Source organism: Rhinolophus sinicus, chromosome 14, assembly GCF_057876585.1.
Source record: "Rhinolophus sinicus isolate RSI-liver-muscle chromosome 14, RSI-T2T, whole genome shotgun sequence".
NCBI lineage: Eukaryota > Metazoa > Chordata > Mammalia > Chiroptera > Rhinolophidae > Rhinolophus > Rhinolophus sinicus.
In genome coordinates this window covers 29,658,297-29,679,133 of record NC_142514.1, presented here as the reverse complement: position 1 = coordinate 29,679,133, position 20,837 = coordinate 29,658,297, and the positions used below count along the sequence as shown (strand labels likewise).

Here is a 20,837-nt window from a genome sequence, read left to right as displayed (position 1 = left end):
TTCTGGGTTTTTAAGTAACAGATGCAAAGATGGCTTTGAGTGTTCTTGTGTCAAAGGGACTGGTTTTCATCAGTCTTTTCAACTACTCAGAGACATCGAGATTCCAGTAGGTAGAGTGAGATTTAAATGCAAAATACAGTACTTATTTAACGTTAGAATGTAGTTCAGTGGTTAATGACCCCAAATCTTTTTCCTCCCTAAATATTAGAGTAAGATATTTTTAAGATGAGATTTACACATATAGCATAAAACTGTCTTTTGACCTTATGATCCCTAAGTTTGTACCCTGAATGGATTCTAAGAGTATGGCTTGTGTGAATTTAGGATACAGTTTTATGAATCTAAGATTACATATTAGTGGAATAATTTGGAGAGAATCTAGAGAAGACCAATAAGTATATTGTAATTCTTAAATCAGATCTGGTTAGAGAAGTTCTGGACTTAGGCTTAGAGAAGAAGGAACCCAAATGGTGCTAATATTGTAAAACATGAAGGGTCATTATGAAGAAACTTCTGACCAGTTCTCATTTTCTAAGATGTAAGTTAAAGAAATTTTCATCTCTATTGCAAGGGAAATACAGACTAGCCTGTTAAAACTTTTTTTTTTAAACCAGAGTGAATTACTTACCATAGAACAGATTTAAATAAGCTGTGAACTTTTCTTCCCTTAGAGATCTTAAAGAATACTGTTGGTCCCCCAATAAGTAATACTAGGACTTTAAAAATGATCTAATGTGGTTCTTTTTTAGCTCTGATTTGTGATAAATAGTTCTGAAATTAGTTTTGTTCACAAATGGCAGTTGTCTCACTAAATCCCACGAATTGTTGCATAAGCTGTGTCTTGGAATTTGGGGAATAAAAGCAAAGTTGTGAAAGTCAAGTTTTGAAGAATGACCTTCTATTTTTGTGTTGGATTCCCTGTCCTAAATTGTGATTCTTCCACCTGTATTTTCACTTCATTGAGGATGTTTTTCAGCTTATCTTTTAAAAAGGTCATTGCTCACAGTAAGTTTAAAGGCTCAGGTATTCAGACCTTAGTGGAGATTAGTTTTAAGCTGTCTACTTTCCTCCTAAATGGAGCAGAAATCGAATGCTTTGAAAAAGTGGAGTTTTTACTGGAGAAGAGCAAGTAATTCATTTTGGAGTTTATAACACCAGCATTGGGGGCCAATATTGGAGCCTCAGGGAACTGTGACCGGGAGAGCAAAGACAGAGAAAGTAGTTAGAGGTATGCCAGGTACAAACTATATTGAAATTTTGTCAGGAGCAAGGGGCCTGCACCAGGAAAATGAAAAAACTTATTTCTTTCTTTTCCTTGTTACACCTTTTATCTCTGCTACAAGATATCCACCTGGGGCTTTTATACTTTTAGAACTGTGGGCTTCAGATTACTTTATAGAATAAATAGGATTTTGTGGGCTGTTTCAGGAACCATCATATATGATCTTATTTCTAGGAAAAGTATGTTCTTAATTCTCATATGCAATCTACAGACAAAATTTTAAAACAGTCCTTTTTGGGGCATTTCTTTAGAGTAAATAATTGAATGAAGGTCTCATTTCCTTTGAGGTAGCTGAATGATTAGTGAGGGATTTGGGGCACGTATGCGATGTGATCACAAAATTTGGTGAATGCTGCTGCCACGTGCCATCCAACGGAACGGCAGGAATCTTCAATACAGGAAGTGGTATGTCAAACCTTAGTAACAGTGTGTGACAAGTTTCAACTTGTTCGGTGCAATCAGTCGGGTATGAGCTATGGTTGAGGGAAGGTGTGTTTTAAAGTGTGCCGTAAATTATGGATCACGAACTACACATGAAATTTTCTTTCAAACTGCAAAAAAGTGCTAAAGAAACACACAAAATATTAAAATTAGTTTATGGTGATGCTGCAGTGACCGTGATCTGGCACCATGCAACTTCTGGTTCTTCCCCAAAGTCAAAATGACCATAAAAGGTGAACATTTTGAATCGATTCAAGACATCGAGGCAGCCATGACAGCGCAACTAAAGACATGAAAGAGGACTTCCAGAACTGCTTCAGAAAGTGGCAAGAACGAGGGGATGAGTGTTTTCAAAGCGAGGGGGAGTATTTTGGAGGGGGATTAATGGCAGTGTTTTACTGTAATAATTTTTTTTAAATTTAAACATTCACTGTATTATTTGATACAGTATTTGGTACAGTATTTATGACACCTCATAAGTCTGGAACCACTGAGTAAGAGTGATAACCACTTAAAGTTTAGAAAATTATAAAGAGTATGAATTTGATGATAATAGAAAACATTTATTGAGTGCTTATTTACTATGTGCTAGAAACTTCTTAGTGCTCTGTTTGTGTTAACTTATTTAATCCTCACAACAATTTTTGGGGTGGGTACTATATTTATCCTCATCTTGTAAATGAGCAAACTGAAGCATAAAGATGAGGTTAATTTACTTGTTTAAGGTCACATAGCTGAAAGTGCGGAAGCTTGGATTCTGATCTAGACAGTCTTGTTCTGCAGCCTGTGTTCTTAATCACTAAATCATATCTTTTCCAATGTAGGACATTGACTGTGTTTTTTTGGTGAAATTGAACTAAGAATATAAACTTTGATTTGGCTGGTATGTGGTAACTAACTTTGAAAAAAGTAATACCAGCTACTTTTGCTTGGAAGTAGTTTGAATTATTACTACATTTGTAAATTTTAAAAATTGCCTTTTTTATACCACATGGTTATAAAATGTAAAGTCAATCTGTAATATATTATTTCATTTCTTTTTAGGTTTCTGTTGCAGTCTGCCCTTTTAGGTACCCAAATATCCATATGTACTCTTCTTATACAGAGGGTGCCAAAAAAATGTATACACGTTTTAAGAAAGGAAAACTGTATTAAAATTGTAATAATATAAACTGATCACAAAAGATGAATACAAGTCACGTTTGACTTCTGCAATTACAAGAGATGCTCAAAGTTGTTACCATTAGCATCCAGACACTTCTGATTATGGCGAACTATTGCTTGAGCAACGTTGACCAAAGTGTCCATTTGTATGGCTGCCTATGCTGTTTTGAATTTCTTCCCAAAGACCCGCCAATGTAGCTGGTTTTCTACAGTACTCCACGTCCTTTAAGGTCCCCCCATAAGTAGAAGTTGGGGGGTATTGAGTCAGGATAATGTGGGGGAAACTCAACCGTACTTCTTCATCCTATCCATTATTCCTGGCAAATTCTCATCGAGTTAAGCTCCCATGTCTCGGTGGTCTTACGCTCCTTAAACGACAACCATGCTTCCGCCATTTTCTTTGTCCTGCCTGTCGCATGGTGATGCTAGCTAGCATTCATTTGATTAACTCCATCTTTTGAGCAAACATCATACTACACATTGCTATGATAATTCAATTCAACTTCGAAAAGTAATACATAGATAATATCTCTTTAAGTGTGTATACATTTTTTTGCACCTCCCGTATCCCCTTCCCAGTATATATAGAACCCACTTGCCCTTTTCCCAAGGGAGACAACCGAAAGTTATTATATCTAGCTGAAAATTCAGGCTTTCTGGGTGTAGTCCCTTTCGTCAGATCCCAGAATGGCTTCCTGTCAAAGACCTACAAACCAAATTTGTACACTACACACCTAATATATAGTAGTGGAGAAGAAATAGGATAACAGCAGTAAAAGCTGTTACTCAGAAGAGAGAGTCATGGGAAACAGTCACTAGTCCATATCGATTATAAAATCCTACTGGGTAGGAGTGGCAGAGAATCCCTGACAGTGTAATAAGTGCCTTGATTCCACTCTTTGGTGGGGTCTCCATTGTCCTCTGTTCTCTCTAAAAGGGCTAACGTTGTCCAGTATTCTCCATGGTCACATTTGAGATGGTGAAGATGCCCTTTTTGGGACGTGCACAGATTTTACAGCTCACTTTCCGTTGATGAGTTGTTGATGGGTATTATTTTGGAAAATTAAGAGACGCTTACAATCTAGACTCTTTCTCTTCCCCCCTCCCCCATACACGTATCTTAAAAACCTTAGTTTCTAGACTTTTCTGCTTTGAGCCAAAGAATCTGCACAGACAAAACTTTGTAATGTGAAGACCCTGCTGCCCCTTGTGCTCTCCATATCCCAGGGATCTCTAACCTTGTTTTGGAACCCCTTCAACAGTCTGGTGAAACCTGTTTACCCTTTTCAGAATAATGGCTCAAAATGCATAAAATAAAATACGATTACAAAGGAAACCAATTAATTATATTGAAATATGGCTAGCAAAATAATAACTTTGTAACATAGTAATCGATGTGCCTCTTAACACGTTAAATAAAAGATCTAGTGGCAAGTCTAATAATACCTATCATAATTTTGAATAGTTGATGAGATTAAATAAAAATTTGAGATTTTGCTACATTTGTCACATGATACAACTGTATTTGTAATTTTTATTGATGGCAAAGTCACAGGTACTGTTAATGCTATGATTTGTTGACTACTTTCATAATTAAAGGAAATGCTAAATTTCACTTACAAGTTAGTGGAAATAAAGAATGTATTTCCTCCATCCAAATTTATTGACCTCTTTTAGCTCCTGAGGGAATGATGGCTCTGGTGAGACCATTTGAAACAATAGTCCTGGGTGGAAGGACAACACCCTTACAACATTGCTTTTGTGTGGCAAGGCACCAGTCTTCTCTACTACTAAGGCTGGTATTTTGCAGCTACCACTCAGTTACTTCAGTTTGCTACTTCAGAAGCAGTTCGTGTTTTTTCAGCCATGCAAGGCTTTAAATTATAGGACTCTTAGCTTAAATTGCAGACCATAGGCAGGGAGTACCTCATTTAGCAAATCTGCATGTTTTCCATCTCTGCTTGCAACTCTAATTGAAGTTTATTTCTCTCTTAGGACTTTAAGTGACAAGAAGGAGCCGACAACACATGCCAACGTTCTAAATTTTCCCTACATTTCTCTCCTTGCTATAGCCTGGGTTGGCATATGGTTTGCTTACCAACTTCTATAGATGATAGTTTGACCAAATCTTTCATCATTCTTTAATAAGTGTCACCAGCTTTCCAACCTGTGACATCAGAATTCTTAATGTTGGCCTCATCGACTCCTTCTTTAACAAGAGTGTCTTATTTTGGGTTCTATTACTTGTATCACCCACTTCCATGTCCCAAATCCCATGTTTGTTAGGAATTAAGTTCACCTGCTGGTAGAGATCTTTTTATAGTAGTTAAACACACTGAAAGTCTGGAACCAAGTAAGCAGTTCAGGGCTGGGATGGCAGCTTCACACACAAAAAATCAGGGAGCTAGATTTCCTTCTCTTTGCTCCCATATCCTCAGAGCGTGGCTGCCATTCTCAGAGATCACCTTATGGTGCAAGTTGACTGCTGGAGCAACAGTTATATATTCATATTCCAGAGGGCAGGAAGGGCAGAAGGTGCAGTGCCGTCCAGAATAAAATGGGGTTGTATTCCTGAGGCAGAAAGTGAAAACAGGTATTTGCTTGCAGTTAGCGGTCTCTGCCATAGACCTTGCTTCTGGTTGCCGTGAGTGCTGAAATGCCGTAACTAAAGTTACATATTATATAAAGTATATATTTAAAAAAGTGTATGTCCCCTGAGATGCATGTGACCAGAATTACTGCTGTGGTAATTACCAGGATCTTTTTTTTTTTTTTTTGAGTTCTCAGTTGCTCAATTTTTCACATGCTGCCAAGTCTTAAGATGAAATGCCAAGTACCTGGAGTGGAGTGGGAGGACTCAGGAATATCTAGGTCACAACATTGTTACCCTTGTTATTCTTACTCCTTTTATTTTCCTTGATGTGTTCTCTTACCATTCAGGGAGCCAACAATATCTCTACCCATTTCCCCACTTTCTGAAAACTTTCTTAGTAAGTGTTGTCTACTCCTGGGGAGTTAGGGAAGTTGCAGAGGGAGGCCAAGCGATGTGCTAAAAGTAGCTAAAAAGTGTATTCGGGGTCATGCCAGTGGCAGTTTTATAAAGTAGGACCATCCTCCCCTCCTCCATGTCATGACTTAGTTTTGAGGTCTTATATCTTGATGCTCTTTTCATTTTATGCAGAAAAAATTCCTCATGGAACTTCTTTTACGATGGAACTTCAGATACCATCGTACATTTAAGAACTTCAGATATAAGTGCTCCATGATTGCTTTGTCCTACAAGTAATGTTATCTTTTTATCTTTGCTGCCATCTTCCCTTTTTCCTTCGCTATTTCAGTAGAACTGTCTCTGTTCCTGTGTAGTACTACTTGTCAGTCTGTGCAGAGTCATACTTTTTCCCAATTCGTAAAGGATTTTGATCCTGTGATGATTCTTACTTCATGCTAGTGAGTCCTCTTTTCTTTCACCTTCCCTGTTTAGCTTTTAAACGTGTATGGTCTCACTTGTTTTGGGAGGAGCACCCACACCTTCATTAGATAGTCACTATTTCAGTCATTTAACCACCATTTATTGACCCTTTACCTACTATGTTACTAGGCATTGGGGAGACAGAAAAGAATAAGAGAATCACTCAAGTCACTACACGTAATACCCCCTCCATAATATCTGTGATCTAGCCCATCCTTCCAGAAGGGCAAAAATGAGCCCTATTCCATGCATAGGGTATCTGAGGTTAGAGAGGGGTAGGGAGGTCCTAAAAGATCACACAGTGCATCAGGGACAGAGCTGAACTCACACTCAGTAGAGAAAGGGAGGCCCAGAGAGGGTCACTGAATGGGATTGTATGAACAGGCTCTCAGGCACTGCGTGGAGTTCGTGGAGACCAAGACACGTGATCTCTGCCTGGTGGAATTCACACATTGTGACAGGCAATAACCAGTACACAAAGGAACAGGTTGTGACCAGCACTGTGGAGGTATTGGTGACTGGAGAGGGTACATTAGATGCAGTGGCCAGGGAAGGCCTGTGAGAACAGGCCACTGAAGCTGAACCCTTAGGGGTGACAAGGAGGCGTGTCAAGGAGGCGTGACAAGGAGGAGAGAGCCTAGCACGCGTGATTGTCACGAGGCCGGAAAGAGCTTGGTGGCTGGAAGAAGGGATGGGGCCCGCTGTGGCCTTCAGGGGCGCCAGGAGAGGCAGAGGCCAGGAGTTTGGGGTTTATTCACAGTGTGGTGGGGAGGTATGGGGCGTCTTAGCCTGAAGAGTGGTACCTGGCTGTTGTGTGGGGTTCACATCATGGGGAAGGGACTGGGGAAAGCCGTTAGGAAAACCTGCTCCTGAGATCTCGGGAAGAGTGAGGAACGAGGTGGAGACGAGTGGAGGGATTCAGGACTTGCTTAGGGGTGCATGGACTTGCTGGCAGACTTTGGGGGGAAAGATGAGCACTGCTGTGAAAATACTGAGATAAAAAAGACCAAGCACCAAGGTGGAACCCAGGGAGCCCCTCCACCTCAGTCCTGGACCAGAACACCTCCACCCGCACAGGCCAGAGGGCCTGACATTTCTTAACCAGATTTCCATAACCAGACTCCTCAGACCCTACCATCTGTTCTTTTATACAAGTGGACTTCTGTCTTTACCATTCCAGTAAGAGGTTTCTTTCTCAAGTTACTGATGATCTGGCCAAATCTAATGATCATTTTTTGTGTTCTCGATGCTTAATGGAGAACTGCTGCAGCAGCCAGCCTAAGCACCAGCAATGGAGGCATTTTTTACCTCACTACCAAGAATATATAAAATTTGATAAATTGCAAATAAAACAGAAGCCCCATTTTTTCAGAGTTTAATTCGAGAGAGATTTTATTGTGCGTTTCAAATCTGCTGTAGCCCAACTGATGAAAACATAAGCAAAACAATGGAATAATTCTTACGATGTCTTCGATGACTAGGGGCCGTCTTTCCAGCCTGTTTAAGATCTTCACTTTCTTCAAGTTTTAGCTGAACTCCTTTCGTCTCTACCTCTTTTTCTTTCTCTATCTCTTAGACCTGTAGTCCATGCTGGTCTCTCCCTCTTTTGAACCATTATGACACAGAGAGCTCAGCTTGTACTCTTTCAGCTCTTTCTTGTGTTTGACCATCATAATTGGACTGTAGGTCCCTGGAGGACAGGAATTTTATGTGTGTGTGTGTGTGAAATCTTATTCAAGCATAGCCCTGTACATGTAATTATAAATTCTTGTTAAGTGTTCTAACACCTATTAAGTACCTACTTATTGTATTACATTGCTGAGACTCGTAAAGTCTCAATTTGTGACACTGGTACAGAAAACAACTTAAAGATGGTTCTCCATAGGTGGCATCTGCAATATCAGTTGTATTCCAATTTGGAACATGCTTTATATTCACTTTGAAAATGAATGTGACTGACTGCTTTGGGAATTTGAACAAAATAAAGTTACTCAGTGGAGACTTAATTGAGGCAAATAGGATGACAGCATGGTATAATAAATGTTTAGACAATGAAATGTAACTAATAATAGCAGCAACTATTATCACCACTGCCACCAGTAGCTACCATTTACTGAATACTATTTGCCAGTCACTGTTCTGAGAACTTTATATTAGTGGAGTAGGTACTATATTGTGCTCGTTTTACAGATGGGGTGTGGTAGAAAAACTGCTGGATTGGGTATCAGGTCTGGGCCCTAGTTTTAGTTCTGTTAACTCTTGTGGGAATTTGGGTAAGTCTTTAACTTCAGTAGACCTTAGTTTTTCATCTTTAGATCGAAGGCATTGGTCGGTCTCTAATCTTAGGGTACTTTACTCACTCTCTTGACATTCTGTGATCTCTGAATTATCTTGTCTCCTTGTCCCATAAGTCCTTTTAACTTATTTCATGCTGAGATCAAGCATTTCTGGCTGAGATAGAGCAGGCTGGTGATATTTTGGTTTTGATTCCCCCCCCACCCCCCCCCCACAATCTCTGAAGGCTCTGCATAGATGAACTTAAAGTTCAGGTTCCAGAGAAATTCATGTAATAGAGATGGAGGAGGTAATTTGAGAAAATGAGAAAGGTAAAACTGGATCAAAATATTTGAAAAACAAGACACAATGGGACTCTACTCGCAGCACAGATAGAATCCTCATGGTTGTCTCTTGATTTATAATTGCTAGTGCTTAATCTGGTTTACTTTATAGTGCATTAGAACCCTCCCAAGATACTCAGAGTAATATTATTAACTACCACTTATTGAATATTTCTTTGTGCATGTTATCACATTTAATTCTCAAAGTAATGTTTTAACTGTAGGTACTATTACTGTTTCATTTTACAGATGAGAAAGCTGGGGTTTAGAGACATTAATTAACATTTTCATGTTCCCATAGCTAATAGCTGGTAGAATCAGTGTTTGAATTCTGGTCTGCCTGAATCAAGAGCCTGTGTTCTTTATTCTGTATTGCCTCCCAGACACATGCCCCCAGGTTGCTTTTTGCCTGCAGCCATTTGGGATAAGGGACATAGATGGGATTTTCTTAGCCACAAATTCTTTTCTTTTGATTTAGGTACTTTAAGTTGCTTACTTTGATTTCTCTTTTTCCTTTATTTTGATATCACTTAGAAGTCTTCATTCATTCTTTTCTATAGTCAGGATCACTATTCCTGCTTCTTTGATCCCAGGATAGAAAGGTTTGTACCTTCTATTGAAAGTCAGTGATTCCAGTGTGAAGTCTCAGGCTTTGTTTCTGTATTTTTATCTTTAATTCTTAGAGCAGGTTCTCCCTTCTCCAGAATGTGTGTTAACCTCGCAGATTTTTCCTTTTTTCTTTCTTTGGGTGGTATCATCAGAATTGCCTTGGAGTGAAATTTATTACAGAACCCAGATCACTGATGTTTGTTTAAAGCGTTAAGCCTGTCCACAAGCTTTTAATGCTTCTTTTCTTGCTGTCCGTTATGTGATTTAATCTCTCATATCCAATGCACCCAGATCTTTAGTTTTCTTTTCCCCCCCTTCCACCCTCCCGCCCCCCACTCTGGTTCAAGCTGTTGTTTCTCAGTCTAGTTGTGTAGGACACAGCTCCCTGGCCCATGCTGGTGTTATGAGCCTTGCGCTCCCCCCCGGCTGTGGCAGTCGGTTGCCGGTCGGCCACTCACCGCAGCTCTCATCAGCTGCTGGCCACTCACGCTGGCCACCAGCCGCTCATGGCAGCACACGGCAGCTCACGGCAGCCCAGCTCCAGGGAGAGCCGTTGTTCACAATCTTAGTTGTAGAGGGCGAAGCTCACTGGCCCATGTGGGAATCGAACTGGCAACCTCGGCGAACTGCCTGGTTCTGCCTGTCCTCCTTTTCGCTCCATCAGTGTTCCTGAGTTTGTGTTCCTTTTTTCGGTCAACTCCCCAGCTGGTTTGTTTCCTTGACATTGTCTACCTTGCTTTGCTCTTCTACCTCCCACCTGCTCAACTCTACCTTCTTCCCTCCGTGCAATTCCTGTGCCTATTTCTCAGTTACTTCTCTGATCTCTTGCCTTCACTTTACTATTGGTGTTCTTTTGTTTGTATGACTCCCCTAAAATTGTGTGAAAGAAATGCCAGGTGTACAGCCTTAAGTTTCTAAAGGCCCTGAGGTGTTAGTGAGTGACATCAGAACCACTTTGTGTGTATGTGTCATTCTGTATCTTAAACATTTTAAAACCAAATTTGTTGTTTTGGAGAGGAAATAAATGAAGAAAAAAGATTGGAAATGTTGATTTCTTAAATATTTGGTTTGGTCATTAACATACTCAATCTTTTTCCTCCAGATTTAACTCAGGCTTTCCCTCACTTTGGAACTCCTAGATTTGTGAATATTGGATGTTTTGAGAAGCAGGGGTTCTTTCCTTGATACTGACTAAGGAGTCTATTTACCTTCAGGATGACATCTGAACTGGAGAGCAGCCTAACATCTATGGACTGGTTACCACAGCTCACCATGAGAGCAGCCATCCAGAAATCTGATGCTACACAAAATGCACATGGAACAGGAATTTCCAAGAAGAATGCACTCCTTGACCCAAATACAACCCTGGACCAGGAAGAAGTCCAACAGCACAAAGATGGGAAACCTCCGTACAGTTACGCCAGCCTCATTACATTTGCAATTAATAGCTCACCCAAGAAGAAAATGACGCTAAGTGAGATTTACCAGTGGATTTGTGATAACTTCCCATATTATAGAGAGGCTGGCAGTGGTTGGAAGGTAAGGATTTTATTTAAATTATTTTTATGCTGTGAGCAATAACTATTGGCTTCTATTGAAGATAAAACTCTGTGGAGGCTTATATGATTAAAGATGAAATTCTGATTGCTAGTCATTTTCAGGGTGTCAAAGGAAATTAAGTGTTTTTAATTAGGTGGATAACTTTATTTTTGGTAGAATATTAGCTTATTAGAGCTTTATATGTTATAGGACTGACATAGTATAAAGTATGAGCAGAAATAATGTAGCATTCACTGGAAAACAGGTAAGTTGACAGTGAGTCTAAGATAAAAAAAAGCAATGTTTAAGTATTGCAACTGGTACTGTTTTCATCATCCAAGATTTTTAAAGTTTTTATGTTGAAAGAATTTTAGGTTTATAGAAGAGTTACATAAATATTACAAAGGGTTTCCATATGTCCTTCATCTACTTCCTGTATGTTAACATATAACCATAGTACAATTATCAACACCAAGAAACTAATGTTGATACAATACTTTTGACTACACAGTACAGTTAACTACTAAGTAAATTACAGACTTTGTTCTGATTTTGTTCAGTTTTTCTACTAATGTGCTTTTATGTTCCGGGATCCAATCCTTAGTTATGTCTCCTTAGTCCCCTTCAGTTTATAACAGTTCCTCAGTCTTTTCTTTTATGACCGTGGCACTTTTGAAGAGTCCTTGTCAGGTATTTTATAGAATGATCCTCAGGTTGGAAATGTCTCATGTTTTCTCATGGTTAGAGTGAGGTAATGTATTTTGGGAAGGGTAATGCAGAGGTGATGTGCCTTGTCTGTTTGGTGTACTTGATGTCTGTATGTCTTACTACTAGTCATGTTAGCCTTGGTTCTTTGGCTAAGGTGATATGTGCCAGGTTTCTCCACTATAAAATTAGCTTCTCACTTTGTAAATTATAAAATATTTTGGGGAGATACTTTGAGGGCATTCAAGTATCCTGTTTCTTCTTGAACTTTTGCTCGTTAATTTTAACATTCATTGATGGATCATAACTACAGCAATTTTTGTTTTCCAGTGGTGGTTTTCTCTTTTTCTTCGTTTCTTATGTATTTATTAACTGGGATTCTTCTGTAAAGAAGACTTGCCCCTTTCCCTTTTATTTATTTGTTCAATCATTTAGTCGTAATAGTATGCATTCATGGATATTTATTTTATTCTTTGTGCTGTCATTGTCACTCAAATTATTACAGCCCTGGCCATTGAGAGCTAGGTTGGTTCCTGTGCCCTTTTGACATGACCCCATTCTTTTGTTGGTTTAGCACTTTTTAACTTTCTGACATCAGAAAATGTTCCAGGCTCGTCTTGTACCTTCCCTGCTGCAGCCCTAGAATGAACTAGTTCCTTAAGAATCCCTAGTTCCTTATCTAGGCTTATTGATGTACCATCAAATTAGTTACCTACCTAATTTATGTTATTCAACAGACAATTCAACATACTTTTCTTTTGTATCTGCACATTTTATGTTTACATTCTTACATGGGAATTAGCCAGGTGTGTACTATGTGGGGTGTGTGTGCATGCACGTGGGAGAAGGGGTTTCTAGAGCTGTGGGTCTGCCATCACGTGGTAGTTAGTCTTGTTTGTCTTAAGCCTTCCTATCTCAGTGCCTTTACCTTTTTTGACTAGATTTACTAAAGACATTTACTGATTCATTGTACACCAATGATGTATGGTGCACTATGCCAGAAAATAAACTGTCTTAGGGAAGGGATTTTTATATCTCTTTCTCTGTTCCATGCCCTGGTGTAGTGCCTCATTTAGTAAGCCTCAGTAAATGTGTAAATGAAAGCCTGAATCCTGGCCCCAGACTTCTTTCCTAGCTTTAGTTTTTGCTAGTTCCCTCTTGATGTATTCTTTCTTCTGTCTATTTCACCCTAGTAGCTGTCCCTGGAAATAAACACTTCAATTTCTTTCTTGCTTTTGTTTTTCGCTTGATTGTCCTTGGACTTTCTCTCTTCTGTCCTTTTTCCAGTTGGCATTATTCTGTTTATTCTTTCAGCTCATATGTTACCTATCTTTTCCCTATAGAATTAATCTATTTTGTATTTCCATATGCTTCATTAATAACACTGTTGTAGAACTTAAAGATTTTGTTCAGAGATCTTGTTTCATTAGTTTTTCTTTCTGTATTCATACTCAGATGATAGCTGCTTTTATTCTGTGTGCCAGGCACTATATACTAAAGTGCCTTGTATCATTGTCTGCTTAAACCACACAACAGCCTTTTGAAGCAAGTACTGTTAGTTTGCAAATTTTAAAGATTAGAGAAGTAGCTTTCCAGAGTTTCTCAGCTGGAGAATGGAAGAGCCAAGATTTGCTATGAGATTTGGTAGATTTGGAGATTTTAAAGCTCATTGTCTATTTGTTTGTTATTTTTCAGTTACAGTTGACATACAATATTATATTAGTTTCAGGTGTACAACATAGTGATTAGATATTTATATAATTTATATCTAGACATTTATATATAACTGATCACCCCGATAAGTCTAATACACATCTGACACCATATATGTAGTTATTATGGTATTATTGACTCGATTCCTTATGTCAAAGCTCACATCTTAACCATTACAGAGGGCCTGTAATTTTTAAAACACTGCATAAATATTTATTGAATTTAATTTGCCAAGATAAACTCTCAACTGGCTGGCTCAGTGTGAGAAATGATTGTTAACAGTGTACTCTGAATAAGAATCCATTCTAAAAGAATATTTCAGTGGAGGAAATATGTAATAAAATTTGACCCATGCATCAAGAAACATCATTTTAAGCAGGTAGTAGTGATCCATCTAAGCTGTGTTTTCTGGCTTTACAACTGGGCACTAATGTTCAGTAGACTCCTTTTGTCAAGATTTGGGAGGAGGGAAGTCTAGGAGATTTTGATAAACCTGTTTAGCACTGGAAAAACGTGGTTAGGGAGTAGAAATGCTCAAAATTTGAATAAATGGCTTAGAAAGCCCATCAGGGATTCCTGGGTGTATATCATTGTAGGGGCAGACGTGCCAGACAGGTGACATAAGTGAGTAAAGCAAAAAACGTACAACTAAAGAGTGCATGTCTAATGTAAAGAGTGTGTGCCTAATGTCTGTAGAGCAGCTGTGCTCTAGTCACCTGTTGCCTTTTAGGGCATATGGCAGACCTTCCCCCCCCCCCCCCCCCCCCCGGAAAGTCAGAAATCTGGATTTTTTTGCTCAATTTCCCAATTTTAAAATGTCGTCAACTAATTCCAGTTTTCTTAAATGCTGTTTGTTGGGTTCAGCCTGTGGACTACTAATTTGCAATCTCTGGTCTAGATTATATCCTCCTCTTCTCAGCTTATTTAGTCTTCCATTTATTAATTTGAAAAGGATTTATTTACTGTATACGCTTGTGAGCAGTATGTTAGGCTTTGGCAGTACTAACAAACCTAGCACAGAGCCCCTAAGGAAGCTCATAATCTTTATTGGATGAGGGGGATATGTATAAAAAAATAATTATGATGCTGTGTAAAAATCTCTGTAATAGAGAAATACAGAATGCTGTGCTATGAAGAGTTGATTAATTGGGCACACCTACTGTGTGTAAGCCATAAAAATACCCAGTATGTATATGACCTAGTAAAAAGTATTAAATGAAGGGTATAGTTAATAATTGCTGTGAGAGTTTAGAAGAATTTACAGGAAGTGTGATGAGGTTTTAAAATGAGTGGCACAAAGCCTAAGTGCTGTGAGAGTACAAGGAAGGGAGAAGCATCAGAAAACGATTGAAGTGGAATTTAGCTGTATTTGGAAGAAGAGTAAGATTTGGGCAGGTCATTTGAATCACTCCTAGGAAACAGTTGGCTGGAGGGGTTCTTAGTAGAGAACCTCTTAGTAGTATAGGGGCTCTCGTAGTAGAGGGCAGAAGACTTGGGAGAGAGCCAGGACATAGAGATCCCTTGAACATACTCGTATGAATGCCAAGCTGAATGGCTTGGTCCAAGTTTGGTAAGAAATAGTACGTAAAGTTCAATTAAGTCTCTCATTTATCTGTCTGATCTCAGCTTCTGCTGAAGTGTAAGTCCTCCTGAGAGTGCCAAATCCAATCTGCTGAATTTTTTGCTGTGCTGGCCAGCCCAAGACATGTCTGAAACTGGATTAGAAGCAGTTATACAGTTTCAACTGGAAGATGTACGGTTTAGATATAATGAAGAAAGAGTGGTGAAAGGGGAGAAATGGGAATAGGTGGAGAAGGATGATGTTGCTTTTAGAACTAAAGATACACCAGAGACATTATCTGGTCCATTCTATTGCTTTAGGCAAACCATAATATTTCCAGGGATTGCTGCTTCATAATTATTGTTTTTAAAAAGTTTCTTCCATTCAATTTTAGGTGCCTAGAACTTGCCACATCAAGTTCTATTTTCATTTTATTTTTGTAAACGTAGAAATATTTTGAGCATTTCAAGTGGAGACAAATAGAAACTGATTTTTCCCCACCTTTGTTCAGGTCCTCTCTTCTCAGGTTTTACTTCCCATTCACTGTTCTTAGATTTATTTACACACTCAGACAATCTGCTGCTCACTGTATCTTCTTTAGGTATGGAGGGAGATGGGTTAGGGGAAAATGGGAGGTCATCTAGAAGTTATGAAGTTCCTTTGTATTGGTTGAAGGACGGGGGAAGAAAGACCCTAAAGCCATCATCAACCGCTTTTCCAGAAATGCAGAGCCAACTAAAGTCACCCAGAGGAGAAAATGTTGCCATGGTCACTCAAAAGGATTCAAACAGAATTTTAATATTTAGGTAAAACTGTTTCATGCCAGGGCATTGAAGGGAGATTACATATTAAAAATAACTTTTTAAATATTCCATAAGAGTTTAAAAAACACTTTTTGAATTTTCCATAATTGAATGATTTTGTAATCTGAACTATAAGAAAAGGAATTAAAATTTTTGCACTATTCACCTTACTAAAGAAGATTAACCAATTATGTTACTGGAGTATAGTATAGGGTAATAAAAAAATACAAAAGAGTGGTATGTGTATATTGGGGTGTATTATGCTACTTTTTATGTGGGGAAAGAATAAACATTTATTATGTATTCACTTGCTGTTGTAAAAAGAAACCTATGAATAATAAACTTAGAAATGTAATACACATGTTTACCGATAGGGGATGGATGGAACCGAGATAGAGGGGACATAGAAGGGTATAAGATTTTGAATATACTTATGTAGTTTTGAACCATATAAGGGTTTTACACATTAAAAAAAACCACACCCAGAATAAATAAATGTGTGTGTGTGAGTGTGTGTGTGTGTGTATGAAAAAGGAAACCTTTAAACTGAATAAAAGCAGAAACAAATAAGCTTTACATCATATCAAATGGGCAGTGTAATCACACAGAAAAAATAATCGAGACACTTTGGAAACAGCATTCTGACTGTACCTTCATGGGATACATACAAGATTGAGTAGAATTGCAAAGAGATCATGAACTTTACTTAGTAGGTTTGTCTTTGGTAGTGATATTTTGCTAGAGTCAGTCTTTACCTCCAGTAACCCCAAGAAAAGAAGTTTGGAAGTTGGGAGCGATTCCGAAACTATTTTATGTGCACAGTAGGGTAGAATAAATGAGTACATGTGTTGTTGTTTTGGGAAATCAGGGCTCTAACAGTACAAGAAGAGAAATAACAGGTGGGAGTGTGGTCATTGATTTGAATTGGAGGTGCCTGTTTAAACTCAAGTTTAAAGTAAATATCACTTAGCATGCTTTTAAAATTTAGATTCCTGAGTCACAACTCCAGAGATTTTGAACTAATAATCATGAATGGAGCCTAGGAATCTGTATTAAATTCATCTCAAGTGATTCTAGTACAAATAGGCCACATATGGGGCTCACATTTTCAAAGCCAAGCAATATGCCTTGATCAGTTATTGAACTTGAGCCATCTTTCTCCGGGTTAACCTGGACTATCCTAATTATTTCTGCCTCTCTGCTCTTCCAACTTCATTTCTTTGGGTTGTTAGAGGTAGACTCTGCCCAAGTTGTGAGATCTGAAGAAATATCTTTTTCTTCATTGTGTTTGTGTGTGTGTATATATATATATATATATATATATATATATATATATATATATATATATATACATACATATATATATATATATATATATATATATACACACACACACACACACACATACACACACACGAGGTGTGGTAAAAAACACAGTGAATGTTTAAAAAAATGTATTACAATAAACGACACATTTCTATTGATCCCCCTCAAAACACTCCCCCTTTCTTCGAACACACTTACCCATAGTTCTTGCCACTTTCTGAAGCAGTTCTGAAAGTCCTCTTTCATGAGTGCCTTTAGTTGTGCTGTTGTGGCAGCCTCGGTGTCCTGAATCATTTTGACTTTGGGGAAGAGCCAAAAGTCGCACGGTGCCAGATTCGTGAATAAAGTGAATGAGGACACACCATCATGATTTTATTTGACAGAAGTTGCTGTACCAGAAGCGATGTGTGACACGGAGCCTTTCAACATCAAGAAATATGGTGAGGGGTGGCCAGTTAGCTCAGTTGGTTAGATCGTAGTGCTATTAACAACAAGGTTGCTAGTTTGATGCCCACGTGGGCCACTGTGAGCTGCACCCTCCGCAACTAGATTGAAACAACTATGTGACCTGGAGCTGATGCGTCCTGGAAATACACACTTAAATAAAAGTTAAAAAAAAAAAAAAAGAAAAGAAATACGGTGAATGCTGCTGCCAAGTGCCATCCAACGGAAAGGCAGGGATCTTCAATATGGGAAGTGGCGCACTGAACCTTAGCAACAGTGTATGACAAGTTTCAGCTTGTTCAGAGCAGTCCGTCGGGTGTGAGCTACAGTTGAGGAGTGTTTTAAAATGCAGTAAATCATCCTCCATCATGACAACGTTCCGTGTCACACATGGCTTCTGGTACGGCAACTTCTGTCAATTAAAAACATTCCGATGTGTCCTCATCCACTTTATTCACCGGATCTGGCACCGTGTGACTTATGGCTCTTCCCCAAAGTCAGAATGATTCAGGATATTGAGGCAGCCACGACAGCACAACTATGGACATTCACGTACATGTCTTGACTCTTGTATCTATCTCTCTGGGTGTTTTTACCTTCTAAATATGCTTTTGGTATTATTTTTAAAACTTTTGTGATTTACCATATGAAAAACATTATATTCTAGGTTCTGAGTTCATAGACAAGGTCCCTGTCCTCATGGAACCTACTTGCATTTTGGTATAGAGTACAATATAGAGGAGGAAGACCATCAAACAAATCATTGCAAGTGTGATGAGAAATCCAGGGCAATCAGAAAGTTTATTATACGGAGGCCTAACCTAATAATATGTGAAAGTCAGAAAGGACTTCGCTAAAGAACTGGTGTTCAAACTAAGAAAAAAATTGAAAGGTGTAGACTGAGATGAAGGGCTGGGGTAATGCTGAGGGCAGTAATCTTTGCAGAGGGAGCAACGAATGGAAAGCCTAGAGGTGAGAGAGCACTGGAGGGGATGAGTAGAGACAGTCAGGTAGTGTCAGATCATGAAGAGTCTGGAGGCTGTGTTAAGGATGTTGGATTTTATCCTTAGTGCAGTGGGAAGTCATTGAAAGGTTTTAAGTGAAAGAGTAACGTCACATTTGGCTTGTGAGGCTATAACTGCCTGCAGGATGGAGAGTGGTGGAGGAGGGGCAGAGAGCGAAGACAGAGGGTAGATGCCAGTTAGCTATTGTACTGGTTTTGGTTAGACTGGTGTCCTGGACTGGGATTGTAACAGAAGAGATGGAATAAAGTAGGTAGACCGAATGTAGGCTTAATAAGATTTGGTGACAGACTTGTTTTACATGAGGGGGAGAGAAGTAAGGATGTCTTAGAGGTTTCTGCTTGGAACAGTTATGTAAATAACTCTTCAAACTGAGAAGGAAAACTGGAAGATCACACTGGGGATAAAGATTGATTTAATTTTAAACATGTTGAGTTTGAGGTATTTCTGGAAATGTCTAGTAGATTGTTGAAAATATATGTTAGCAACTCAGAAGAAAGGTCTAGATCGGAGATCTAGATGGTGTTGCAGATGATCATTGAAGCCACGGCTGTAGGTGAGGTCGCCTAGGCAGCAAATGTAAAACGAAAAAAGGAGAGGGCAGAGCCTTGAAGATTTCTAACATTTCAGCATTTTAGAGGAGGTGACCCAAGTAGAGATGTGTTATTCCCTTGGACTTTTATGATGGGTAGGTGAACTCCAGTTTGTCTGATTAGTCTTCTTATAGATTTGGACTGAGTATTTTTTATTATTCCGTTTTACCTCCACTATTATTTTATACCTCTTCCTAAATTTTGTTTTAGTGATTGCTGGGTGTTTACCACACACAACACACCTTTAACATCACATTCTACCTTCAAATACAGCATTTTTTGTATAGTGTAAGAATTTTATAAACCTTATAATTCCTCTGACCCATTGTTGGTGCTAGTGTCATACATTTTACTTTTACATGTTGTAAGCCCCATAGTAAATTGTTATGTTTGCTGTTAGACAGTCATCTTTCAAAGGCATTGTAAATAAGAAAAAGTGGTGTTTTTTTTTAACTTCATTTTTATAATTTCTGGAACTTTTTTGTTTAAAGTTTTCATTTGGCATCATACTTCTGCCTGAAGAACTTCCTTATAATATAGCCAGCCAACCGGTGCTACAAAATGAATTATTTCAGCTTTTGTTTGTCTGGAAGTATTTCTTTTGCCATCATTTTTGAGAGATATTTTCACTGGGTATAGAATTGACTTTTTTTCTTTTAGTATTTTAAAAATGTCACTCTTTTGTCTTCTAACTTGCATAGTTTTTGAGACATATGCTACAATTCTTATCTTTATTTCGCTGTACCTAAATCTTTCTTTTTCTCCTGTTGCCTTTAGGATGTTCTCTTCAGTTGATTTTTAGCATTTGACTAATGGATATAGGTGTGTGGATTTTTAATTTATTCTGCTTGGTAGTCTCTGAAATTCTTGCATCTGTCATGTGATGTTTTGTGTTATTTTTGGAAGGTTCTTGGCTGTTCACATTTTTTTCTGCCTCTTTCTTTTTTTGTTTTCTCCTTCTGGGACTCAAATTACTTGTATTGTTCCATAGTCTTGGATGATCTGTACGTTTTTTGAAGTGTGTATGTGTGTGTGTTTGGTTGGTTTGGATGATTTCTGTTGATCTATCCTCAAGATATTGGAGCCTTTCCCTAGCTGTGTCTAGTCTACTGATGAGCCCATCTAGGGAATTCTTTATCTTTGATCGTGTTTTCTATATCTATCATTTATAGTTTACTCTTCTTTCTTACAGTTTCCACATCTCTGTTGAAATTCCCCATCTATGCAAGCCACTTTTGTGTACTTGGTATTTGAACATGTTTAGTTATTTTAAAGTTCTTGTGTGATAGTTCTAACACCTGAGTCATCTCTCAGTTGGGTTTTATTGGTTATATCTTGACAATGGGGTTTTTTTCTCTTGCTTTTCTATGTGTCTTACAATTTTGACTGAGTACCAGATACATGTGTAGAAGAATGGTAGCGATTGAGGTAAATAGTGTTTATACTTGTAAATGGACAAGCACCTTTTGTCCCAGGTCATTTGTGTGGGGATTGGAATCAGTCTCTCAGTACTTGAACTGGATTTGGGTTTTGTCACTGGGCTCCTTA

At 38.5% G+C, this 20,837-nt stretch overlaps 1 protein-coding gene across 5 annotated transcripts in view; it reads left to right on the top strand.

Moving 5' to 3' along the window:
• The window catches only part of FOXJ3 (forkhead box J3), a 125,478-nt gene that overhangs the window by 40,420 nt on the left and 64,221 nt on the right, over window positions 1–20,837 (top strand). For 4 of the 5 annotated variants that reach the window (XM_074334522.2, XM_019737168.3, XM_019737166.3 and 1 more), the window contains exon 3: window positions 10,798–11,122. In XM_074334522.2, coding sequence (XP_074190623.1) covers window positions 10,798–11,122 — 325 coding nt within the window. Of the gene's footprint in view, window positions 1–10,685; window positions 11,123–20,837 lie in introns of all 5 variants that reach the window. The other variant, XM_074334523.2, reaches the window with a different exon arrangement.